This window comes from Patagioenas fasciata, chromosome 16 (assembly GCF_037038585.1).
Source record: "Patagioenas fasciata isolate bPatFas1 chromosome 16, bPatFas1.hap1, whole genome shotgun sequence".
In the NCBI taxonomy this organism is placed as follows: domain Eukaryota; kingdom Metazoa; phylum Chordata; class Aves; order Columbiformes; family Columbidae; genus Patagioenas; species Patagioenas fasciata.
Window position 1 is genome coordinate 15794695 of NC_092535.1, and position 21076 is coordinate 15815770.

Sequence of the window (21076 nt, forward strand, 5' to 3'; positions counted from 1 at the left end):
GGCAACTGGAATCCTCAACCGAGCTCTGGTTTCCTGATCTTCTATTCTTAGACATTTATTACACAATCCTGTTGGTAAGTTCCCTTTGTGGATATGCTTATACCACAGTCCATTTACAACCCCGAGTCAACTTCAATTTCAGTTCGCCCGGTTCTTGAGATACTTTCAAGGTTCTTTCTTCCGTCAGGGGTCCTTTAGCTTGAGAGATGTGTGTCCATCTTTTCTCTGCCCTCCAAACAGCTGGTTCTGTAGTTAACAAAACAAGAAAAAGGCCCCTCCCATCATGGGGTTGAAGTTTCTTCTTTCCAGGTTTTCATTAGTGTTGCCCCCATATCTACCAAAAATTCTACTTGTTTGTTCTTTTGGGTTTCTTCTTCCCAATGCGGGAAGCACCACCCAGGCTGGTCACCCAGAAGGACCAAAAGGTGATTGTGAAAAACAGAGTTTTCCAGGTTGCACCCGGGTTACCCTCCATGGTGTTTCGCAGGCTTTCTTCACTCTAGAATGGCGAATCCAGGCATTCTGTTCTCTAATATTGGTAGCAGTCAAGGGGTCTTGAAATGGACCTTCCTATTATGGTTTCAAAGTTCTCTGCAAAAGACTTCACATACTCGTCAGTAAAATGTGGCCCTCAATCAGAGGATCTAACAGCTGGGACTCCAAGCCTTGGTATTATTTTGTGTATCAGTGTTCTAGTCACCTCCTAAGCTTTTGCTGTCCTGGTAGGGAACGCTTCTGGCCAACCTGAAAAAAACATCAGTTAATACCAACAAATATCGGTACCCCCCTTTTCCTGGGAGTTCTGAACAATCAGTTTGCCATTGTGGTCCAGGCCCATTCCCTTTCCCCATTTGACCCATTTCTAGCTTGGGCATATTTTTGGGATTAGTCTGGAGGCAAAGATCACACCGCTGTCACCTCTTCCACAGTGACAGACAAATCTCTAGCTCCTGTTTCCCTAATCAAATGTTTGCGTAGTGGTTCTAGTCCCCAAGGCCCCTTCTTCTGTTCCTCCCTTCCTAAAGGCCAAACCAGATGAGAGGGGGTGGTAAGTTTTCCCTGGGGCGTTTGAGCCCACCCTTCCTTATGATGTGATTCCTCTAAATCTACGATGAGTTTCGATTCTCTTTAGTACACTCTGGCTTACCTGTTAAAGAGACCTGCCCGCCAAGGACGAGAGCGCTTTGTGTTTTTACCTTGTGCTGAGCCGTTTGGTTTGCCTCTCTGTCCGCCAGCCTTTTCCGATTCCGAGCTCACTTTCTGGTGCGCCTTAATGTGCTTGATTGCCATTTTCTTAGGAAGTTGAACTGCTTCAGTAGTTCCAATATCTCCTCCGCATGCTTGATCTGTTTGCCTCGAGAGTTCAAAAGTCCCTTTTCTTTCCAAATTGCTCTGTGCACATGCACAGCCCTGAAAGCATCGTTGGAGTCAGTATAGATGCTAACAGTTTTACCTTGAGCTAGTTCCAGGGCAGAGTAAGGGCAATTATCTCTGCCTTTTGTGGGAAAGGATTTTTGGCAAAGGTCCAGATCACCTCAGGACTGGCTGCTTCCGTCTATAAACCACTTTTGAGCGTTTTCAGTAGGAATGCCATCCACATATTGTAGCGTCTGTCCCTCGTCAGCCCATCAGACACACAGCGTGGTGATATGTCCCAGCAAAGATGCTGCTTCAGTGCTGGAGAGCCTGGCTTCCACACTCCTTTGTTTTGCTAGGAAGAACCTGTCCTCACCCAGGGCTATGCTGGAGCTGGTTCAGCTTGGTGTGGTGGAAGCAGATCCAGGAACTACCACAGCTGCTCCTTGAGCAGCCCCATCTCTCTGCCAGCTCCTGCACCCCTCGTTCTAGTGGGTCCTCCAGATACCCCGATAGTTGACACCCTGGGGGAAGCGCATCCCACCACCACTCGCCCAGACCACGCGCTTTCCAGCTTTGCCTGGTGGGACTCAACTCCTGCAGCCTGGAGTATCCAGGAAGGGAATTTGGCAAGGCCCCCTCAGAGTGATGCAAAGGGAACAGAGGCCAGCAGAGCTGCGCGCGTTTCTACACATACATGTGCCTTGGTACAGCCCAGATGACCACCAGTTGGGTCACTCTTGGACTTGTTTTAAGCCCAGACATAACCTGCTCCAGACCTGGTCTGTCATTTGTCATTCTGCACCCCCTGCTGCAGGGATGAAATGAGGCATCTCCTCCAATTACAAAGTCTGCCACTGTGCCTTGCCATGACCCTGTGGCTTCACCCAGCCAGGCCTTGGAGATCTTCCCCTGCCCATCCCGCAGTTCCTCACCCAGAAGCGGACATCACTTTGAGCCTGCACAAAACGTCGTTGGAGCTGCTCCAGCTCATTTCGGCACTGCAGGATCTCAGCTGCTTTCTCTGCCTCGTACTGATCCAGGAGCACCTTGGCTTGCTCCATCATTTCCCTGTCCTTCTCTTGGGACTGCTGCAGGTCCTTGCGCGTCCTCATCAGCAGCTTGTAGCGGGAAATGACGTCCTGGATGTCCTCAAACTGCAGCACAAGGATCCTGGGTTTAGTAATGCCCCTGCCCTCCCCTCATGACTGCAAGTCCCGTGCTGTTTGGCACCCTGTCCTGACCAGGGACAACACCTCCCCCAGCTGAAAGATTTCCCCTCTTGGCGAGCCTGCTGCCCCAGTTGGTTTGTGAGCGTCGCCACATTCCCTGTTTGATGGCCCCATTGTGCCGGTCCCAGAGCTGCCACTGCCAGCAGCAAGGGGAGATGTTGTACCACCCCCCAGTGCTCTGATAGGAAACAAAGCACAAGTGCAGCTGCCAGGGCCAAGTCACCCAGCCATGGGAGTGGGGCAGCCGGGCCGCAGGAGTGCGAGCGATGCAGGGAGGGACGCCCGCACACCCTTGAGAAGGGCTCAGCTTTCCCGACAGCTGTCTGGGCTCCCATTCTCGGGCAGCTTGGCCCTTCTCCCAAACCATCCATGTCACGTGAAACAGTGACACAAAGGGGTCCCCATGCCCCTCAGCTCTGTGCTGTTCCCCCTTCTAACACTTTTTCTTGGGTTTTCTCAAGCCTTCATCTCCTTTTCTGCTTTTCCTCCCCTCACTCTGGTCCCCTTGGCTCACCTGGCTTGCAGGGAACCTCCTCCCATCCCACCTGAGGTGTCTGGGTTTGACCAAGTGTCATGATTTCCCTGGACTTGCCTTATCTCCTCCAGGTTTAACATCCACATACAGCCCTCCCTGAGGCCATGATCTGTCTCTCATGTCCAAACTCACCTGTGGGGAGATCTTCACCACATCCTCCAGGTAGTTTTTGAAGATGGAGTGCTTCTGCACTTGGCTGCTGAGCTTCTGGTGTTCCTTTTTCAGGGCTTCAAGTTTCTTCTTAGCCCTCAAAAGCTCCATCTCCTTTTGTGTTTTCTCCTCTCTTTTTCTCACGGCTTTCTTCAGAGCTTGGACTCGCAGCTGATCATCTTCCTAGTGATGTTTCCCCCACCAGGAGATCACACTGGTACTGGACAAGCTCTCTGCTGCCCAAGCGCTATCAGGGCTTTCCCCATCTGCAGTACAAACCCCCATGCCCTGCCAGTCCTGTTCCTCACCCCGCCAGGTTCAAGGGAGGCTTGGACAGAAGTGCTGGCCCAAGACTGTATCCCCAGGGGAGGGGAGAAGGTGGCGCTGTGGCTCAGGGTCACATCAGCGGAGCTGATCAGGAGCAGGCGTAACTTTAACCTCCTCAAAGATTTCTCCATGTAGGTTTTCAGCTGTTTTTTCTTGGCATGGAGTTTCCTCCACCGGCAGGTTATGTCAGCCATCTTTTCCTTAAAGGCCCGGAACCCACCTTCATCGTCCTCCGGCACAGCTCGGCGCGTTCCGCGGCCCCCGACCAGGCACGCCCAGGTGCGGAGCAGCCGCCCGGCCAGGCTACCCAGAGAGCTCACGGTGCGGCGCCGCCGCCCGCCCGCCGCCGCAAGATTGATTTCAAGACTGAAACCCCCCCAGCTCCCCCCTCCCCTGGGAAGGACCGTGTGTGGCAGTGGCAGTGACGGGGGGACATCACCTTGTAGAATCCCCCTGGACCCTGGGGGTGTCGAGGGAGGGAGGGCGGGGTAAGGGGGCCCCAGGGGGGCTGTGCAAGAAGCCGGGCTGATTTCGGGAGCCGGAGGAGGGGAGCACTTTGGGGGCTTCATCAGGGCTCTGGGACATGCAGAGGCAGGGGGCCCAGCGGCTGTGCCCCCTCAGTCCAGGGTACCCCCATAGCCATGATCCGGGGGCCGACAGCTGCCTCCAGCCATCGATTTCTTTGTTATTTGCCTCCCCTTTGCTCTCCAGCCCCGCTGCAGCGATGCTGGTGGGAGGGGGCACTAAGAAACCCCCCCACCCAGCACCCACCTCTGTGCTGCTGCTCCTTCTCTCTGGATTTATAATACATTAGATATATATTTTTAAAAAATGAGGGGAGGAAAGACCATCTAGAGGGTCTTGAGGGCGAGTGCCCTCCCCAAGAGTGTGTGCCCCCCCACCCTAGGAGTACTACCTAGAAAATTCTTCCAGTGCGATTCTCAGGGGAGCCCCCACTCCCAGCACTGGGTGAGGAGGGGGCAGCCAGGCGGGCTGGGGATTGTGGGGCGAGGAAGCCCAAAAGGGGCTGAAGCTCTCACGGGTACAGGCCATGGAGGCGATGGGGCTGTTGCTGCTCTACCGGTTCTCAGGGGTTTGCAGCTTGGAGAACGTGGCCACAGCGTCGGGGACGTTGGGCAGCATGGCCGGCGTGTTGCTGGGGGTGCACATCTGCGGGGGTGTCAGATCGGTCATGAATGGTGTTTTGAGTCCCAACCTGGCAACCTCCCCATCGCTGGAGATCTGGCTGCATCCCACACCAGGGGATGCTCGAAGCCCAGCTCTGGTAGGTATTAGGGTACCCAGCGCTGCAGGGTCTGGGTGGTACCCCCAGAATGTGGGGGCTGCCTGGGAAGGATCTCCAGCCCAGGCAGGGCCAGCTCGGGCTGCAAAGAGCATTTTGGACCGTCCAGGGTGCTCAAAGCGTTGGGGTGCAGCGGGTTTGGGGAGGGGACACTGCTCTGATGCCAGCTGCCCCGTGCAGGGAGCGGCAGGGACGGGGTGATGCAATGAGGGGAGAAGGTGGCGCTGTGGCTCAGGGTCACGTCAGCGGAGCTGATCAGGAGCAGGCGTACCTTTAACCTCCTCAAAGATTTCTCCATGTAGGTTTTCAGCTGGTCCTTCTTGGCATGGAGTTCCCTCCACCGGCGGGCCATGTTGTTCATCTTCTCCTTGAAGGCCTGGCAGCACCAGAGCGAGCGTGACGTGGCCGCCCGCACCCGGAGCCACTCACCTACCCATTGCTGTCCTCCTAAAAACCTCGACACCCCTACCATGCCCCAGCACCCTCCCATCTTTCTCACAGACTGTTAAGTATTACCTTGGTGGTCGGGGGCATTCTGAGAGGAGGGGTGAGGCAGAAGGAGGGGCCTCAGGACTCAGAATGGGTAATGTAAAGGAAAAATGATAACATTCCTCCATACAGTCCTTTAGGGAGGATGTTAAGGTATTGGGGAAACTTGTGATGTACAAAAAGGAAGGATAAATAGAAAATGATAAAGTATTGTGTTTTGTCTGGAAAAAATAGCCCATAATAGAGCGGAAGGTATTCTGACCAAAATACGGATCCGATGACAATTGGCTATGCTATGATCTTAATTGGTACATAAAAAAAAAAACCAAAAACCAAAGCAAAACACAAACTGTAGGGGGTTTAAATTTTCCTCCATACCAGGGTGGGTTCCAGTCCGTCCCTTGCTGCAGCATGTTTATGAGTGTAAAGTGTGTGGCCTGATCAGTGTAAAGGGCACATAAAAGGGGGTTGAAGTCTCTTTTGAGAATGGGAAAATATCCTTAAGACATAAACCGTTGACCAAGTCTGAGACTAGGACTGGATCCAGCCGCACCTAAACTCCTCTCTGAAGGAGTTTAGAAAGCAAGGAGGTCCTTTCTAAACCTCGTGGCTCAACGGGAAGGTCTCCCTGAATTTTTTAGTGATGGGAAATAAAACTCGGCATAGAAAAGGGGACGTCCTGGGCTGAGGTATTGAAAAATTGGGAATTTTCGCTACAGTTGGGAGTAATTTAACTAAGGTGCTTGCAGAGCTGGTCTCTGCTTTCTGTATAACCTCTTGATTCCCTCCTCGACTTTCTTTGTTGTCCTTACTGCTTTTGCTGGGCTTTACCCTGGGATTGCTACAGTTATTTTGCAGTACAGCCAGCAGCAGATGTGTGTGTGTAGGGGAAGAAGTGTGAAGCGGGGGGATGTACATGTGAATGCCCTCCAGTGTTACATGGATGCACTCCCTGGCACCCTGGGGATTTGATTATGTGAGGAAATCCAACTCTTAAGGGAAGATGCGGATCGAGAGAGAAGGGGAGAAGGTGGCACTGTGCCTCAGGGTCACGTCAGCGGAGCTGATCAGGAGCAGGCGTACCTTTAACCTCCTCAAAGATTTCTCCATGTAGGTTTTCAGCTGGTCCTTCTTGGCATGGAGTTCCCTCCACCGGCGGGCTATGTCGTTCGTCTTCTCCTTGAAGGCCTGGCAGCACCAGAGTGAGAAGATTTAGACTGAAGTCGGTGATACAAGTGAGAGAATGAGAGAAAATGGAATGCTATTATTGTGGAAATGTGGGATATTTACCCCGAGGACGGCAACTGTTAGAAATGACTAAAGGAAGAAAACTCAATACACTTTGGAAAATCAGAGGGGCTGAAAGTATTTGTGGTGTTTCTTTTTTGTGGGGCAACTTGTTTAAATCGCAAAGGGGCATGTAATTGGTAAAGTAGGAGGTAATGAGGTCTAGTTTTTAGTAAAAACAGAAGCTACCCTATCCCTTCTAAATTCTACCCTAAAAAGATCTAAAACTGAAGAAAGAGTTGTAATAAATGGGGTAGCAGGGAGGAAGGAGAGACAATTATGAATAAATTCCTATCTGTGATAATAAGAATTAAAAGTGTATGGGGAAGGAATATATTAGTGGAAGATTCCCCAGCTTATTTATTAGAGAAAAATGTTTTACAGGCTCTGGGTGTGGAAGCACAGTTACTGCCTGGGGGGGTGATAAGGAGAAAATTTGAGAGCTATTCTATTACCTGGAAGTTTGTGTTGGTTTTTGCCAGGGTGGAGTTAATGTTCTTTGTGGTACCTAGTATGGGACTATGTTTTTTGATTCGTGCTAAAAACAGTGTTGATAATACAGAGATGTTTTTGGTACTGTTGAGCAATGCTTGCACAGGGTGGCCTGTTCTGCCTCCCACACTGCTCCACCAGCAAGTGGGCTGGGGGGAAGCGACAGCCAGTGGCACACTTATCTAAGCTCTTAGACACAGTGTCTTGAGTGTGTGCAAACTGCAGCAGTCACCGCTCTTCTGGTGAAAGAAAGCAGGAAATTAAACCCTGCTACTTTCCTGTGGAGAGATGACAATGAGCTGCACCTCCTCATAGATGGGACTTCAGGGATAATTCAGGGGAAAAGACACAATGGGTGTGCCATCGTTGAAGGTGTGAGTGGTGAAATAAGAAACGGGCAGGTTACCTAATAACTGGTCAGCTCAAACATGCCAGCTATACGCTGTCAATCAGGCACTGCAAGTGTTAGATGGAAAAGAAGGTACCATCTGTAATGGTTCTAGATATGCATTTGGAGTAGTGCACACCTTTGGGAAAATCTGGGAAGAATGGGGTCTAATTAATAGCAAAAGAAAAGAATTGGTTCGGGAAGAACCAGTTGGACAAGTGTTACATAATCTGATGTCACCAATAGAAGTGGCTGTAGTACATGATGTCCATTAGGACATCAGAGGGGAAACTCCTTTTGTGTCAGGGGAAATTGGTTATCAGATGAAATGGCCTGAGAAGCAGCCTTAAAACCTGAAGTAATAACTGTAAGTTATCTCACGCTTGAGGTCCTGGCCTCACAGGAAATTCCAGTTTTTGATGAAAAATAAGAAGAAGTCCTCCAAGAATTAGGAGCCAGGGAACAGAGTGGGAAATGGGTACTCCCAGATGGTAGAGAAATGTTAAATAAGCAAATCATGAGGGAGGTATTAGCGACTCTACATCAGGAGAGTTATTGGGGAACACAAGCAATGTGTGACGTAATACGGGAATTTATACTATAGCCAAGCAAATTTGTGAAAGATGGGTGGTTTGTAAAAGAATAAATAAAAAGGCACTTAAAAAGCAGCCTGCAGGAGGGCAGGGTCCAAGTTTACAACTCTCTCAAAATATTCAAGGTGATTTGCCTGTAGCTGGTCGAATTAAATACATACTAGTGTTGGTTGATCACCTTGCCAGATGGGGAGAAGCTTTCCTCCTGAGCACTGCCGCAGCAGCAGTGGTAGCAAAAGTTTAATAATAGGTGGACCTCCACAGTTTGAAACTAAGGATTTATTTCTCAAAAACTATACTCGGGTTGTCTTGCCTATCTTCTCTCAGGCACAAGGCCTTCTGGCACAAACTCTGCCTTTCGAGTTTGCAGCTCACAAGTTTCAGCCTGAAAATTGGGTCCTGGTCAAATCCTGGAAAGAAACGGAAGCTTCAGCCAGATTGGGAAGGAGCATTTCAAGTTCTGCTGCTCACCGAGACAGTGGTACGACCAGCTGAGAAAGGGTGGACTCATTAGACACGCATTAAAGAGCCAATCGAACCTCCAAAGGACAATGACGAGTGGCAAGTATTGACAACTGATGACCCCCTTCGACTAAAGATACAGAGATGAAAATGAAATGAAACTTTTGGGGATTGTTAATCCTGTGTATGTAGAATTTACAAATGGGTTACTTAACAAACATCACTGAAACTGAAGGTTCCCTAACAATTTGAGTAGATGATTGCCACATCCTTAACTGTGGGGATGTACAGAGCTAAAGAGAATTGTTATGAAAAGAAACATGTCCAAGGGGACTGAGTCTAAGGATGATTTAAATAAGTGCACAGTTTTTGTTGCTGTCTCTCATTGCCCCTCCTGGTACAGTGTTATTTGGACCACAGAGTTTAGGGGATGGACAGTGAGCAATGAACAGTTATAGAGTTGAAAAGAAAAATTACCCTATCTAAAGGACAATCTCTCCCAGGATGTGAGTCTCTGCAGTGCAACCCTTTGCTAATTGCAAGACAGAGAGCAGATCATTCAGTAAGTGGGGTTTATGGATCACAAATACACATTAGTAGAAAAGATGCCCTGGGAAGGTTCAAAATATATGGAGGTACAAATGCCTGGGTAGAATGGATCAAATATATGGTGCAAAGCCTAAACAAGAGCAATTGCTATGCCTGTGCAGCAGGAAGGCCTGTGGCCCAAGTGGTACCCTTCCCTCTGGGGTGGAGCGAAGATTGACAGGGGATGAAGTGCATCTTAGCCTTATGCCAAGACTCTACGGCATGGAGAAATAAGTCATGTCATACTCTCTCCCTACTATTTCCAGCTTTGCAGGGAAAAATATCAAAATTCCCCTGGCATTTTCAGGAATAATTGGAAATCATACTGCCTGTCTCTCACGACGGGACAGGAATGATACCAAGTTCCTAGGAACATGAGTAGATGTGCAGAGACACGGGAAGTTGGTCCTCATATGTCCTCAAATGCTTCTTGAGTGGATCTTTGGTGGTACTGTGGGAAGATGACACTTCATTCCATTTTATCCCCCACTGGGAAGGTACCTGTGATGTCGTACAATTGGAAATCACTTTTACCCTGGCATTTGAACACTGTGATCCATCAGGGCAACAGAAAAAGGAGTTTAGGGCTTTCCTCTGATGACAGGGTTTATTTCAATTAGATTGGGGTCCCCAGAGGAGTCCCCAAGGAACACAAAGCAAGAAGTCAAGTTAGCTGCGGGTTCTGAGTCCGTTTTGTTTTGGTAGGTAACTACAAACAAGAATGTAGACGGGATAAATAACATTTATTTATAAGTTATACTAGACAAGCAGTTAAAGGAATCACCAAACAATTAGATGCTACTAGTAGAATGGCATGGGAAAATAACATGGTCCCAGATACGATGTTGGCAGAAAAAGGTGATACATGTCTAACCACAACTTCAGCAGAAGGATTGGCTGAGAATTCAGGTATAGATAGTCCACTCATGGGATTGTTAGAATCTTGGTTTGGAAAATTGAGAGAAATTACTTCTTTAATCGTAGTAACAGAAGCACTGATTTCTATAGCGTGCTACATCATTCCGTGTCTGCGAGGACTTGTTCAACACCTTATTGAGACAGCTCTATCAAAGCAAGTGCCTTTAGGGCCACTGCCATGCTCAGATAAAATGATCCTGCTAAAAGAACAAGAAGAAAGAAGGAACAGCAAATGCATAACTCCAGAAGAAAAACGTGAAATCATCTTATCTAGGCTTGAAGCCACCTATAGAACTGTATCATAAGAAAGTGCAAAACCTCCTCCATTTCAGTCCTGCAGCTCGGCACTAGTTTTTCCTCTTCCCTCCCTTTGCCTTGCTCCCTTCGCTTTCTCCCTTTGTTCCATATCCTTCTTTCCGACTTGTCTCTTGGAGACTTTTGGCCACTTTGCACCCAAGTCTGGGGATGTTTTTGCAGCTTTTCAGAGGCCTCGCTGGTGACAGGGGGGACAGCAGGCAGTGACAGGCCCGGGGCTGACAGGCTCCCCCTCTCCTAGGGGGCGCTCGGCTACCGCAACCAGCTGACATAGAACCTTTGTCACAATGCCCGCTACCGTGGTGAGGATGCGGGCACTCTGCGGGTGACAGGGACACAGCAGGACTTGGTGTCAGCTCAGCAAGTTCTCAGTTCCCCAAAGAAGATGAATTCTGCAAATTGCTGCTGTTACTCTTGAAATGATGTCATCAGGTGGGTGTTTTGGTGTAATACACTGAAAACCAGAGCAGAAATGCTGAAATATTCCCATGGTATGCATGGTCTTAGGAGCAAAGCACCGTGACTCAGCCTAAGTAGATCTGCCGCTTATTCTTTTGTACTGCCAGCAGATTGTGGAAGTAGAGTATAAAAACCATCCTTATGGAGAGATCTTTGTGTTTTAGCCTTGTCTAAGTGTCTCAAGTAGCCGGGGTTTCTGTTTGGGCCTAATCCATAAGGTCTGATGGCTTTCCTCCTCATCTCAAAATGAATGTGGTACAAAATATGTAACCAAGGAAATGTCCTTTGGCCTAGCCTTGCCTTGCCTTGCCTTATTTCCTTCTCATCCTTTTCTCTGTCCCAGCCTGTCAAGGGTTAGGATTGTGGGGTGACAATCAAACCCTGGCAGATGTATTGTTAACCTTCCCCCTTTTGCCCCTCCCTCTCCCCCCTTCACACTCAGGGCAGGCGATTGGGAGGGAAAGAAGGACAGAGAGAAGAGAGTTGGAAAAGTTAAAGATGTTTTACTAATGCTACTAATACGAATAGAGAAAATAATACAAAATATACAAAACCAATCTTGTAAGTCTCAGCAACTGCAGAGCCAGCACCCAAAGTCCTGGATTAGGCTCTGTAGCCAACCGGAGCTGGATTCAGTCTCTCACTAGGCCTCAGTTCACAGGGACGACCAGCAAGGTCCTCTCCTAATGTCAGCCATGAGGAAAAAAGGGAAAAAGGAACGAGATCCTCGTGATCTCCCACTTCTATATGAAGTATTCATGTGAATGGAATGTTATACACCGTTGGTCAGTCTCTCGGTCATCAGTTTTCTCGTTGCCCCTCTCGCGAGATGTCCATCCGTGCTTATCAATAAGTTTGCATTCCATTGCTGGGTTTAACCAAAACATGTGTTGGGTTCTCCAGGAAAATGCAGCTAACATGAAGGCTTTAGCTGACAGGCAAATTCACTAAAAGAGAAACTTGTTTTTAACAAAACCAGGACATTCCACCCCTTATAATATGCCTTTCACTGAATACTTAAACCTTATCAATACAATCTATCAATACAATCTAATTAATCACTACTACTGTATATATATACATATATACATATATACACAGGAGTAATTAATCAGTGGACCATCCTTTGAAAAGTTCATTAAGTTCATTTTGTCACCACAGTCTCCCAGGGCAGGAAAAATGGTCCAAGTGCATCTCATGACCACTGTTTGTGGGTTAAGGACACCAACTTCGAAGAAGGTGTCGGGCGCCACTCGAAGAAGCTAGCTCTAGTTTCATCACCATTGTCTTGATCTGAAAGACACTTATTAAACATTGTTAGTGCGGCAATTCACATCATAGAGTTCAGCATTGCATATTTTCACCTGAAATCAAATCCCCTTGAGGTACACACCGAACTTCTCCATCCTTAAGCATCACCCACCAGGTGCTGCCAGGTCCCTGGGCAAAAACAATCCCACGAATAGGTTTGCCTTTGCCTGAGGCAGGAGTAACCCAGACTGCCTTTCCTAAGATATTTTTCATGTGTACTACAGGGACTTTATCTCCTTCTACAGTCCGTAGAATTTCTGATTGGGCAGGCCCGGCTCGATTGGTTGATCCCCTAGTGTTGACCAACCAAGTGGCTTTTGCTAAATGTGAATCCCAGTTTTTAAAGGTTCCACCACCAAGTGCCTTTAGTGTAGTTTTTAACAAACCATTGTACCTTTCAATTTTCCCAGAGGCTGGTGCATGATATGGAATATGATATACCCACTCAATACCATGTTCTTTGGCCCAATTGTCTATAATACTGTTTTTGAAATGAGTACCATTGCCTGATTCAATTCTTTCTGGCGTACCGTGCCGCCAAAGGACTTGCTTCTCAAGGCCCAAGATAGTATTTCGGGCTGTAACATGAGGTAAGGCATATGTTTCCAACCATCCAGTGGTTGCTTCCACCATTGTAAGTACATAACGCTTACCTTGACGTGTTTGTGGAAGTGTAATATAATCAATCTGCCAAGCTTCTCCATACTTATACTTTAACCATCGCCCCCCATACCATACAGGTTTTAACCGTTTTGCTTGTTTGATTTCGGTGCAAGTTTCACATTCATGAATAACCTGTGAAATAGTGTCCATAGTTAAATCCACCCCTCGATCACGAGCCCATTTGTATGTTGCATCTCTACCTTGATGCCCTGAAGCATCATGGGCCCACCGAGCTAGGAAAAGTTCACCTTTATGTTGCCAGTCCAAGTCCACCTCAGCTACTTGAATCTTAGCAGCTTGATCTGCTTGTTGGTTGTTTCGATGTTCCTCGGTGGCTCGACTTTTAGGCACATGAGCATCTACATGACGAACTTTCACAGGCAAGCTCTCTAGCTGCGCAGCAATGTCTTGCCACAGTGTGGCAGCCCAAATGGTTTCACCTCTGCGCTGCCAGTTGCTTTTCTTCCATTGCTGTAGCCACCCCCACAAGGCATTTGTTACCATCCATGAGTCAGTATAGAGATAAAGTATTGGCCACTTCTCTCGTTCAGCAATGTCCAAAGCCAGCTGGATGGCTTTCACTTCTGCAAACTGACTGGATTCACCTTGTCCTTCAGTGGCTTCTGTAACTTGTCGTGTGGGACTCCACACAGCAGCTTTCACCTTCGATGTTTTCCTACAAGACGACAGGATCCATCTGTGAACAGTGCATACTGCTTATCAGTCTCTGAAAGCGTATTATGTGGTGGTGCTTCTTCAGCACGTTTTACTTCCTCCTCATCTGGAGACATCCCAAAGTCTTTGCTTTCTGGCCAGTCTGTAATCACTTCTAATATCCCTGGACGGTTGGGACTTCCAATTCGAGCTCGTTGTGTGATCAGTGCAATCCATTTACTCCATGTAACTTCGGTGCCATGATGTGGAGAGGGAACCGTCCCTTTGAACATCCAGCTCAGCACCGGCAGTCGAGGTGCAGGAGGAGCTGTGCTTCAGTGCCCATCACTTCTGAAGCAGCTCGAACTCCTTCATATGCCGCTAGTATCTCCTTTTCAGTTGGAGTATAGTTGGCCTCAGATCCTTTGTATCCTCGACTCCAAAAACCTAAGGGTTGACCTCTGGTTTCTCCTGGTGCTTTCTGCCAGAGGCTCCAGGTAAGTGCATTATCTCCGGCTGCGGTGTAGAGCACATTTTTAACACCTAGTCCAGTTTGGACTGGTCCAAGGGCCACTGCATGAGTTATCTCACGCTTAATTTGTTCAAAGGTTTGTCGTTGTTCAGGGCCCCACTCAAATTGGTTCTTTTTACGAGTCACTCGATAGAGAGGCTCACAATGTGGCTGTAGTTAGGAATATGCATTCTCCAAAAACCTACAATGCCCAAGAAAGTCTGTGTCTCCTTTTTACTAGTAGGTGGAGACATTGCTGCAATTTTGTTGATCACATCCATTGGGATCTGACGATGACCATCTTGCCATTTTATTCCTAAAAACTGGATCTCTCGTGCAGGTCCCTTGACCTTGCTTTGTTTTATGGCAATACCAGCATCCAAAAGAATATGAATTATTCTCTCACCTTTCTCGAAGACTTCTTTCGCTGTGTCGCCCCATACGATGATGTCATCAATATATTGCAAGTGTTCTGGAGCTTCACCTTGCTCCAGCGTGGTCTGGATCAGTCCATGGCAGATGGTAGGACTGTGTTTCCACCCCTGGGGCAAGCGATTCCATGTATACTGGATGCCCCTCCAGGTGAAAGCAAACTGCGGCCTGTACTCTGCTGCTACAGGAATAGAGAAAAATGCATGAGCAATGTCAATTGTAGCATAGCACTTGGCTGCCTTTGACTCCAGTACAAACTTTGCCTTAATAACACTAAATAATATCTGAAGCAAACAGACGCGCAAGTATCACAACTCTATGAGTTGGCACCGTGCCAAGAAAATTGAAAGGTACGTCAGAGCAGTAGAAAAGCCAAAAATCTCCAAATTTACCCCTTTCTCTTGCCCCACGTTGGGCGCCAATTATCTGTCGAGGGTTAGGATTGCGGGGTGACAATCAAACCCTGGCAGATGTATTGTTAACCTCCTCTCCCCCCACTTCCCCCTTTTGCCCCTCCCTCTCCCCCCTTCCCACTCAGGACAGGCAATTGGGAGGGAAAGAAGGACAGAGAGAAGAGAGCTGGAAAAGTTAAAGATGTTTTACTGATGCTACTAATATGAATAGAGAAAATAATACAAAATATACAAAACCAGCTGACAGGCAAATTCACTAAAAGAGAAACTTGGTTTTAACAAAACCAGGACACAGCCTCTCTAACTAACCCCTCGTCTGGCTGCATGTCTCTTCTTTCCTCTCTCCTTTTCTCAAACTCTCCTACTTCCTGGCTCTTGTCTTTCAATTCCTCCATTTCAGTCCTGCAACCCGGCACTAGTTTTTCCTCTTCCCAACCTTTGTCCTGCTCCCTTAAACAGATACCCACAAAGAAAACAGGTTAATGAGGAAAGCATCTTGTGGACTTCAGCAAGTTTTCTGACCTGTGTGTTATCAGGTAACTCTCTCAGCCTGTTGAAGTTCAAACTGTTCACCTGTAGAACTGTCTGAAATGATCTAATGATCTCTTGTTGAGATTTATTTTTGTCCTTTTCTTCTGGCCTTAAAACCAACATTAGTTGCAACAAGGTGTTATATTTCAAGATTCTATTCTCCGAACACTTTTCCCAGTCATTTAACTTATACAGCAGCCAACACTAATTTCAGTATTTAACGAGATCATATTTTCTTCTATTTCCAAGTGCTTTCCTATGTTCTAAAACACCTCCCAGTACCGATGACTTAGGAACACGACTGAAAACAGTCATTTCTGACCCCATCTCGTAAGTAAACCCCTTGAGAAGAGGGAGCGGGGAGGGGAGGCACAGGGCTGCTGGCAGCGCGAGTGGGAAAAGTGGGGAGAAGGTTTTACGGCACACTTAAAAACAACCAGTAAAACAATTAACTCACATTCCTGACAAGCTGCTGGATTTGCAGAGAGGCAACACACAGAAGCACATAATATGTACTGGAAAACTCGCAGATAACACGTTGATAGCAAGCATTAGCATTCTCTACTGCAAATTTCAACACCAGTGCTTCCTTATCTTCTAAGTTTTCAACCTGCTTATCGATGGCCTCTTGAAGATGGTCAGTCAATTGCATGTAATTCTCACTGGGACCCTGATAATAGTTGTAAATAATTTGGCTGCTTTGTTGGTTTCAGACACCTCTACTATAGCTTGATAGGCAAGGTCTGCTGACTGCCTCAGGATTTCAGAAGCTCATAGCGCCTGTAATTGTGGTGTGTCAATTAGTGTCTGTTCCAGGAGCTGGGGGATACCTGCCCCTTTCAACGAGTCCTCGTCATTCTGTCCTAAATGATCTAGAGCTGTTACATTGCACAGGTCTAATTTTGCTTGAGTCTTTCATGGTCTTACCTGATCTCGGGGCAACCCGTACACATACTCTTTTTCCTGTTAACTTTTAAAGAAAATGCTGCAAACCCCCATCCCCATCCGAGTCATCAGATAACACGGACTTGAACGGTGCTGGAGAACCACTGGTAACAAGGGGTTTGGAACAGTGCACATTCTCGCCAATACTTTCTAGCATCATAATTATTCGTATAACCTGAGTCCCCAGGTGCACTCCCCTTCCCATCACGATCAGCAGGTATGTTCAGCCAGAGGCCGACAGAAGGGAGCATCAGAGGGTGAAATGTCCTGTGGAAGGAGCAGAAAGTTACCATCCTCTGTAGGTTTCTCCCCACCCGGCCCATGAATACCTCCGCTTTATTTTGGGCAATGGACCTTGTTCAAATGCCTTGTTCTGGGGAAAAAATAAAATGAGTGTTTTTAAAAAGAGCTATTTTTTTTAGCGAATGACAGACTTCAGTGCCACACAGGGAACCATGGGCAGTGCAGTGATCAAACATCCCTGAGGACGTACCTCAGCTTCAGTGTCTTTGCATCTGGTGTTTGGGGAGAGAAGGAACAAACTCAGACCCTGAGCTCTGAGACCGTGGGACGTGGATGGGGGGGAGTGCAGAAATACCTGCCCAAGACAGCAGAGAGCACAGGGCACTGGGGCTGGATTTTAGCAGAGGAAAAATGGGGAAAAACGAGAGGAAGGGAAAGAAATCTGCATTTGTTCAGATTTCCTTCAGTGCTGAAGGGTCCTGGTGCTGGACACAGTGGGCAGTCCCCCTCGCCGGTGAGCGGGCACCACCCGCTTCGGTTGCCAAGGAACCGCTGGAGCATAATGCAGCTGCTCCTGGCAACCATTCCACACCAGCTGGGCACCAGCAGCTGGTGGCCACAGGCAGGACTGAGGCGAGGAAGGTCCTGGGAAAGCAGAGGGAAGAGGCACCCAGGGGCTCATCCCCTGCCCGGCTGTCTCTCCCAGGCTTGCAGAGCAGTTCCTGGGTGACCCGGTAGAGCAGCAGTGCCAGGAGGACCTGGGCTTTCTGGGCCCTGCTGGTGGCTGAAGCGATGACCGCCAAAGATGAGGAGGACCTGCCGGCCTATTTCCTCAAGCAGTACAGGCAGAGCCTCCTGCCCTTGCTCAGGTGAGGGGACTCCTCCACCCACCTCCATGCCCTCCATCCTCTTCTCCTGTTTCCTCCATCCCTCCTTCCCCCACGGTGGCAAACTCCCCGATCTCCACCGCTTCAGTCTCCTCTCCTCCCTCCCTTGCCCAGCCCTGTTCCTCCCTGTGACCCCCCCTTGCTCTGTCAGAGGGTTCCCTGCTGGGGATGCTGTGCTGCCAGACGGGATCTGAGATGGTGCTGGGTTGCTCTGGCCCGTCGTCCCACTCTGGACACAGTCCAGCACCCTACCCAGGCACCAGACCCAGCGTGTAACCTTGATGGAAACTTGTGTGGCAGGAAACACAGGCTGACAGAGGAGGGCTCCCTGTCTCCATTTGTTCACCTCCAGGAGAAGAGGAAAGAAGCCAAACAGGTGCAAAAGGCTCTGGAGGAGAAGCGAGAGGTGAGAAAGATGGGAGGGTGCTGGGGCATGGTAGGGGTGTTGTGTTTTGTTGGAGGGCAGCAACGATCAGGTGAGTGGCTCCGGGTGCGGGCGGCCACGTCACACTCGCTCTGGTGCTGCCAAGCCTTCAAGGAGAAGATGGCTGACATAGCCCGCCGGTGGAGGGAACTCCATGCCAAGAAGGACCAGCTGAAAAGCTACATGGAGAAATCTATGAGGAGGTTAAAGGTACGCCTGCTCCTGATCAGCTCCGCTGACGTGACCCTGAGCCACAGCGCCACCTTCTCCCCTCCCCTGGGGAGACAGTCTTGGGCCAGCACTTCTGTCCAAGCCTCCCTTGAGCCTGGCGGGGTGAGGAACAGGACTGGCAGGGCATGGGGGTTTGTACTGCAGATGGGGAAAGCCCTGATAGCGCTTGGGCAGCAGGGAGCTTGTCCAGTACCAGTGTGATCTCCTGAGGGCCCCAAACATCCCCCAAGAAGGATCTCAGCCTGTCCCCACTGTTGACACCCAGGTGACTCCCAAGGGCAGATCCCAGTAGGTCTGAAAAGCAGAGTTCTGTCCCAGGTGCCTGTCTCCAAGAGCCAAGGGTCAGTGCAAGAGGGGTGGCCATGTGTTGTGGGGGCGAAAGTTAGGGTTCTGCTTACTGCAGAACAATGCTTAGATGTCTCAAAGAGAAGTGCGACGTGGAAGAGTTCGGTGGCAGGTTCACTCTGTTATTCACTGCGTGGGGGAAATATGTCAAGCCGAACGCTGCTGACCTTCTCTCCAGGAGCCTGCACCCTGATAACCGTTCACTCCGGAGTCTGTGTCTCGAGCTCCAGAGGTGAACTTTCAGGCGAGGCCGTATCCATCACAGTGCGAACTCTCAGGATTCTTCTCTCCCTGAGAACAGTTTGCTGCAGAGTCTGTATTTTGGAGCTCTGGAAGCAAACTTCCAGGGCAGGCCTGTACCACACTATGTTGAACAGGTAGGGAAGATGTTCCCTGGGGTGCTGCAGCACTGCTCTGTCCCCTGTGAGTGTATCTCCTCCCGGTGCTGCTGGGTGACCCAGCTCCATCTGCCCTTGCCTTCCTTTCCTTCTGTGTGTGTGTGTATTGGTGGGGGAAACATCACTAGGAAGATGATCAGCTGCGAGTCCAAGCTCTGAAGAAAGCCGTGAGAGAAAGAGAGGAGAAAACACAAAAGGAGATGGAGCTTTTGAGGGCTAAGAAGAAACTCGAAGCCCTGAAAAAGGAACACCAGAAGCTCAGCAGCCAAGTGCAGAAGCACTCCATCTTCAAAAACTACCTGGAGGATGTGGTGAAGATCTCCCCACAGGTGAGTTTCGACATGAGAGACAGATCATGGCCTCAGGGAGGGCTGTATGTGGATGTTAAACCTGGAGGATAAGGCAAGTCCAGGGAAATCATGACACTTGGTCAAACCCAGACACCTCAGGTGGGATGGGAGGAGGTTCCCTGCAAGCCAGGTGAGCCAAGGGGACCAGAGTGAGGGGAGGAAAAGCAGAAAAGGAGATGAAGGCTTGAGAAAACCCAAGAAAAAGTGTTAGAAGGGGGAACAGCACAGAGCTGAGGGGCATGGGGACCCCTTTGTGTCACTGTTTCACGTGACATGGATGGTTTGGGAGAAGGGCCAAGCTGCCCGAGAATGGGAGCCCAGACAGCTGTCGGGAAAGCTGAGCCCTCTCTCAAGGGTGTGCGGGTGTCCCTCCCTGCATCGCTCGCACTCCTGCGGCCCGGCTGCCCCACTCCCATGGCTGGGTGACTTGGCCCTGGCAGCTGCACTTGTGCTTTGTTTCCTATCAGAGCACTGGGGGGTGGTACAACATCTCCCCTTGCTGCTGGCAGTGGCAGCTCTGGGACCGGCACAATGGGGCCATCAAACAGGGAATGTGGCGACGCTCACAAACCAACTGGGGCAGCAGGCTCGCCAAGAGGGGAAATCTTTCAGCTGGGGCAGGTGTTGTCCCTGGTCAGGACAGGGTGCCAAACAGCACGAGACTTGCAGTCATGAGGGGAGGGCAGGGGCATTACTAAACCCAGGATCCTTGTGCTGCAGTTTGAGGACATCCAGGACGTCATTTCCCGCTACAAGCTGCTGGTGAGGACACGCAAGGACCTGCAGCAGTACCAAGAGAAGGACAGGGAAATGATGGAGCAAGCCAAGGTGCTCCTGGATCAGTACGAGGCAGAGAAAGCAGCTGAGATCCTGCAGTGCCGAAATGAGCTGGAGCAGCTCCAACGACGTTTTGTGCAGGCTCAAAGTGATGTCCGCTTCTGGGTGAGGAACTGTGGGATGGGCAGGGGAAGATCTCCAAGGCCTGGCTGGGTGAAGCCACAGGGTCATGGCAAGGCACAGTGGCAGACTTTGTAATTGGAGGAGATGCCTCATTTCATCCCTGCAGCAGGGGGCTGCAGAATGACAAATGACAGACCAGGTCTGGAGCAGGTTATGTCAGGGCTTAAAACAAGGCCCTCACAAAACCGCCAGGATTTTTCCCTTCTTGTTTGAAATCACAGTCAAAAGAGATCTGCTACCCAGTCCTTGGGGAGGTTTGCCTCGGCACAGACCCCAAGCTTGCTCCATCACACGCCTGTTGGGTTTGTGTAGCCTGGTCAGACTCGTTTCCATTCACCATTCCTTGCAGCACCATCCCTGTCATGGGCCTTCAGTGTGGACCATCTCGTGGTCTCCACTGTTCATGGCTCGGGCCTCAGAGTGAAGCTGGTTTTGCTAATTTTTTATTTGTTTTCATCCTTTGCACAGCATCTGCACACCAGGGCTCACCCCTTCTCCTCCCTCCTTCCCAGTCCAACAATGACCCAACTGGTGGTCATCTGGGCTGTACCAAGGCACATGAATGTGTAGAAATGCGCGCAGCTCTGCTGGCCTCTGTTCCGTTTGCATCAGTCTGAGGGGGCCTTGCCAAATTCCCTTCCTGGATACTCCAGGCTGCAGGAGTTGAGTCCCACCAGGCAAAGCTGGAAAACGCGTGGTCTGGGCGGGTGGTGGTGGGATGCGCTGCCCCCAGGGTGTCAACTATCGGGGTATCTGGAGGACCCACTAGAACGAGGGGTGCAGGAGCTGGCAGAGAGATGGGGCTGCTCAAGGAGCAGCTGTGGTAGTTCCTGGATCTGCTTCCACCACACCAAGCTGAACCAGCTCCAGCATAGCCCTGCGTA

General features: G+C 49.6%; 2 protein-coding genes across 2 annotated transcripts; one reads left to right on the forward strand and one right to left on the reverse strand.

The window, feature by feature from the left end:
- Window positions 1–2133: 2133 nt before the first annotated feature.
- On the reverse strand, window positions 2134–3384 carry LOC139829212 (coiled-coil domain-containing protein 42-like). The gene is made up of 2 exons (XM_071815620.1): window positions 3256–3384; window positions 2134–2513 (listed from the first exon to the last, which is right to left on the reverse strand). The coding sequence occupies exons 1-2, from the start codon at window positions 3382–3384 to the stop codon at window positions 2199–2201; spliced, it is 444 nt and encodes a 147-aa protein (XP_071671721.1). The 3' UTR covers window positions 2134–2198.
- A 374-nt stretch (window positions 3385–3758) lies between these two features.
- Window positions 3759–20616, forward strand: LOC136108303 (coiled-coil domain-containing protein 42-like). The gene is made up of 8 exons (XM_071815541.1): window positions 3759–3879; window positions 5383–5486; window positions 17336–17466; window positions 17785–17888; window positions 18012–18118; window positions 19011–19211; window positions 19953–20174; window positions 20542–20616. The coding sequence occupies exons 1-8, from the start codon at window positions 3759–3761 to the stop codon at window positions 20614–20616; spliced, it is 1065 nt and encodes a 354-aa protein (XP_071671642.1).
- The last annotated feature ends 460 nt before the right edge of the window (window positions 20617–21076 follow it).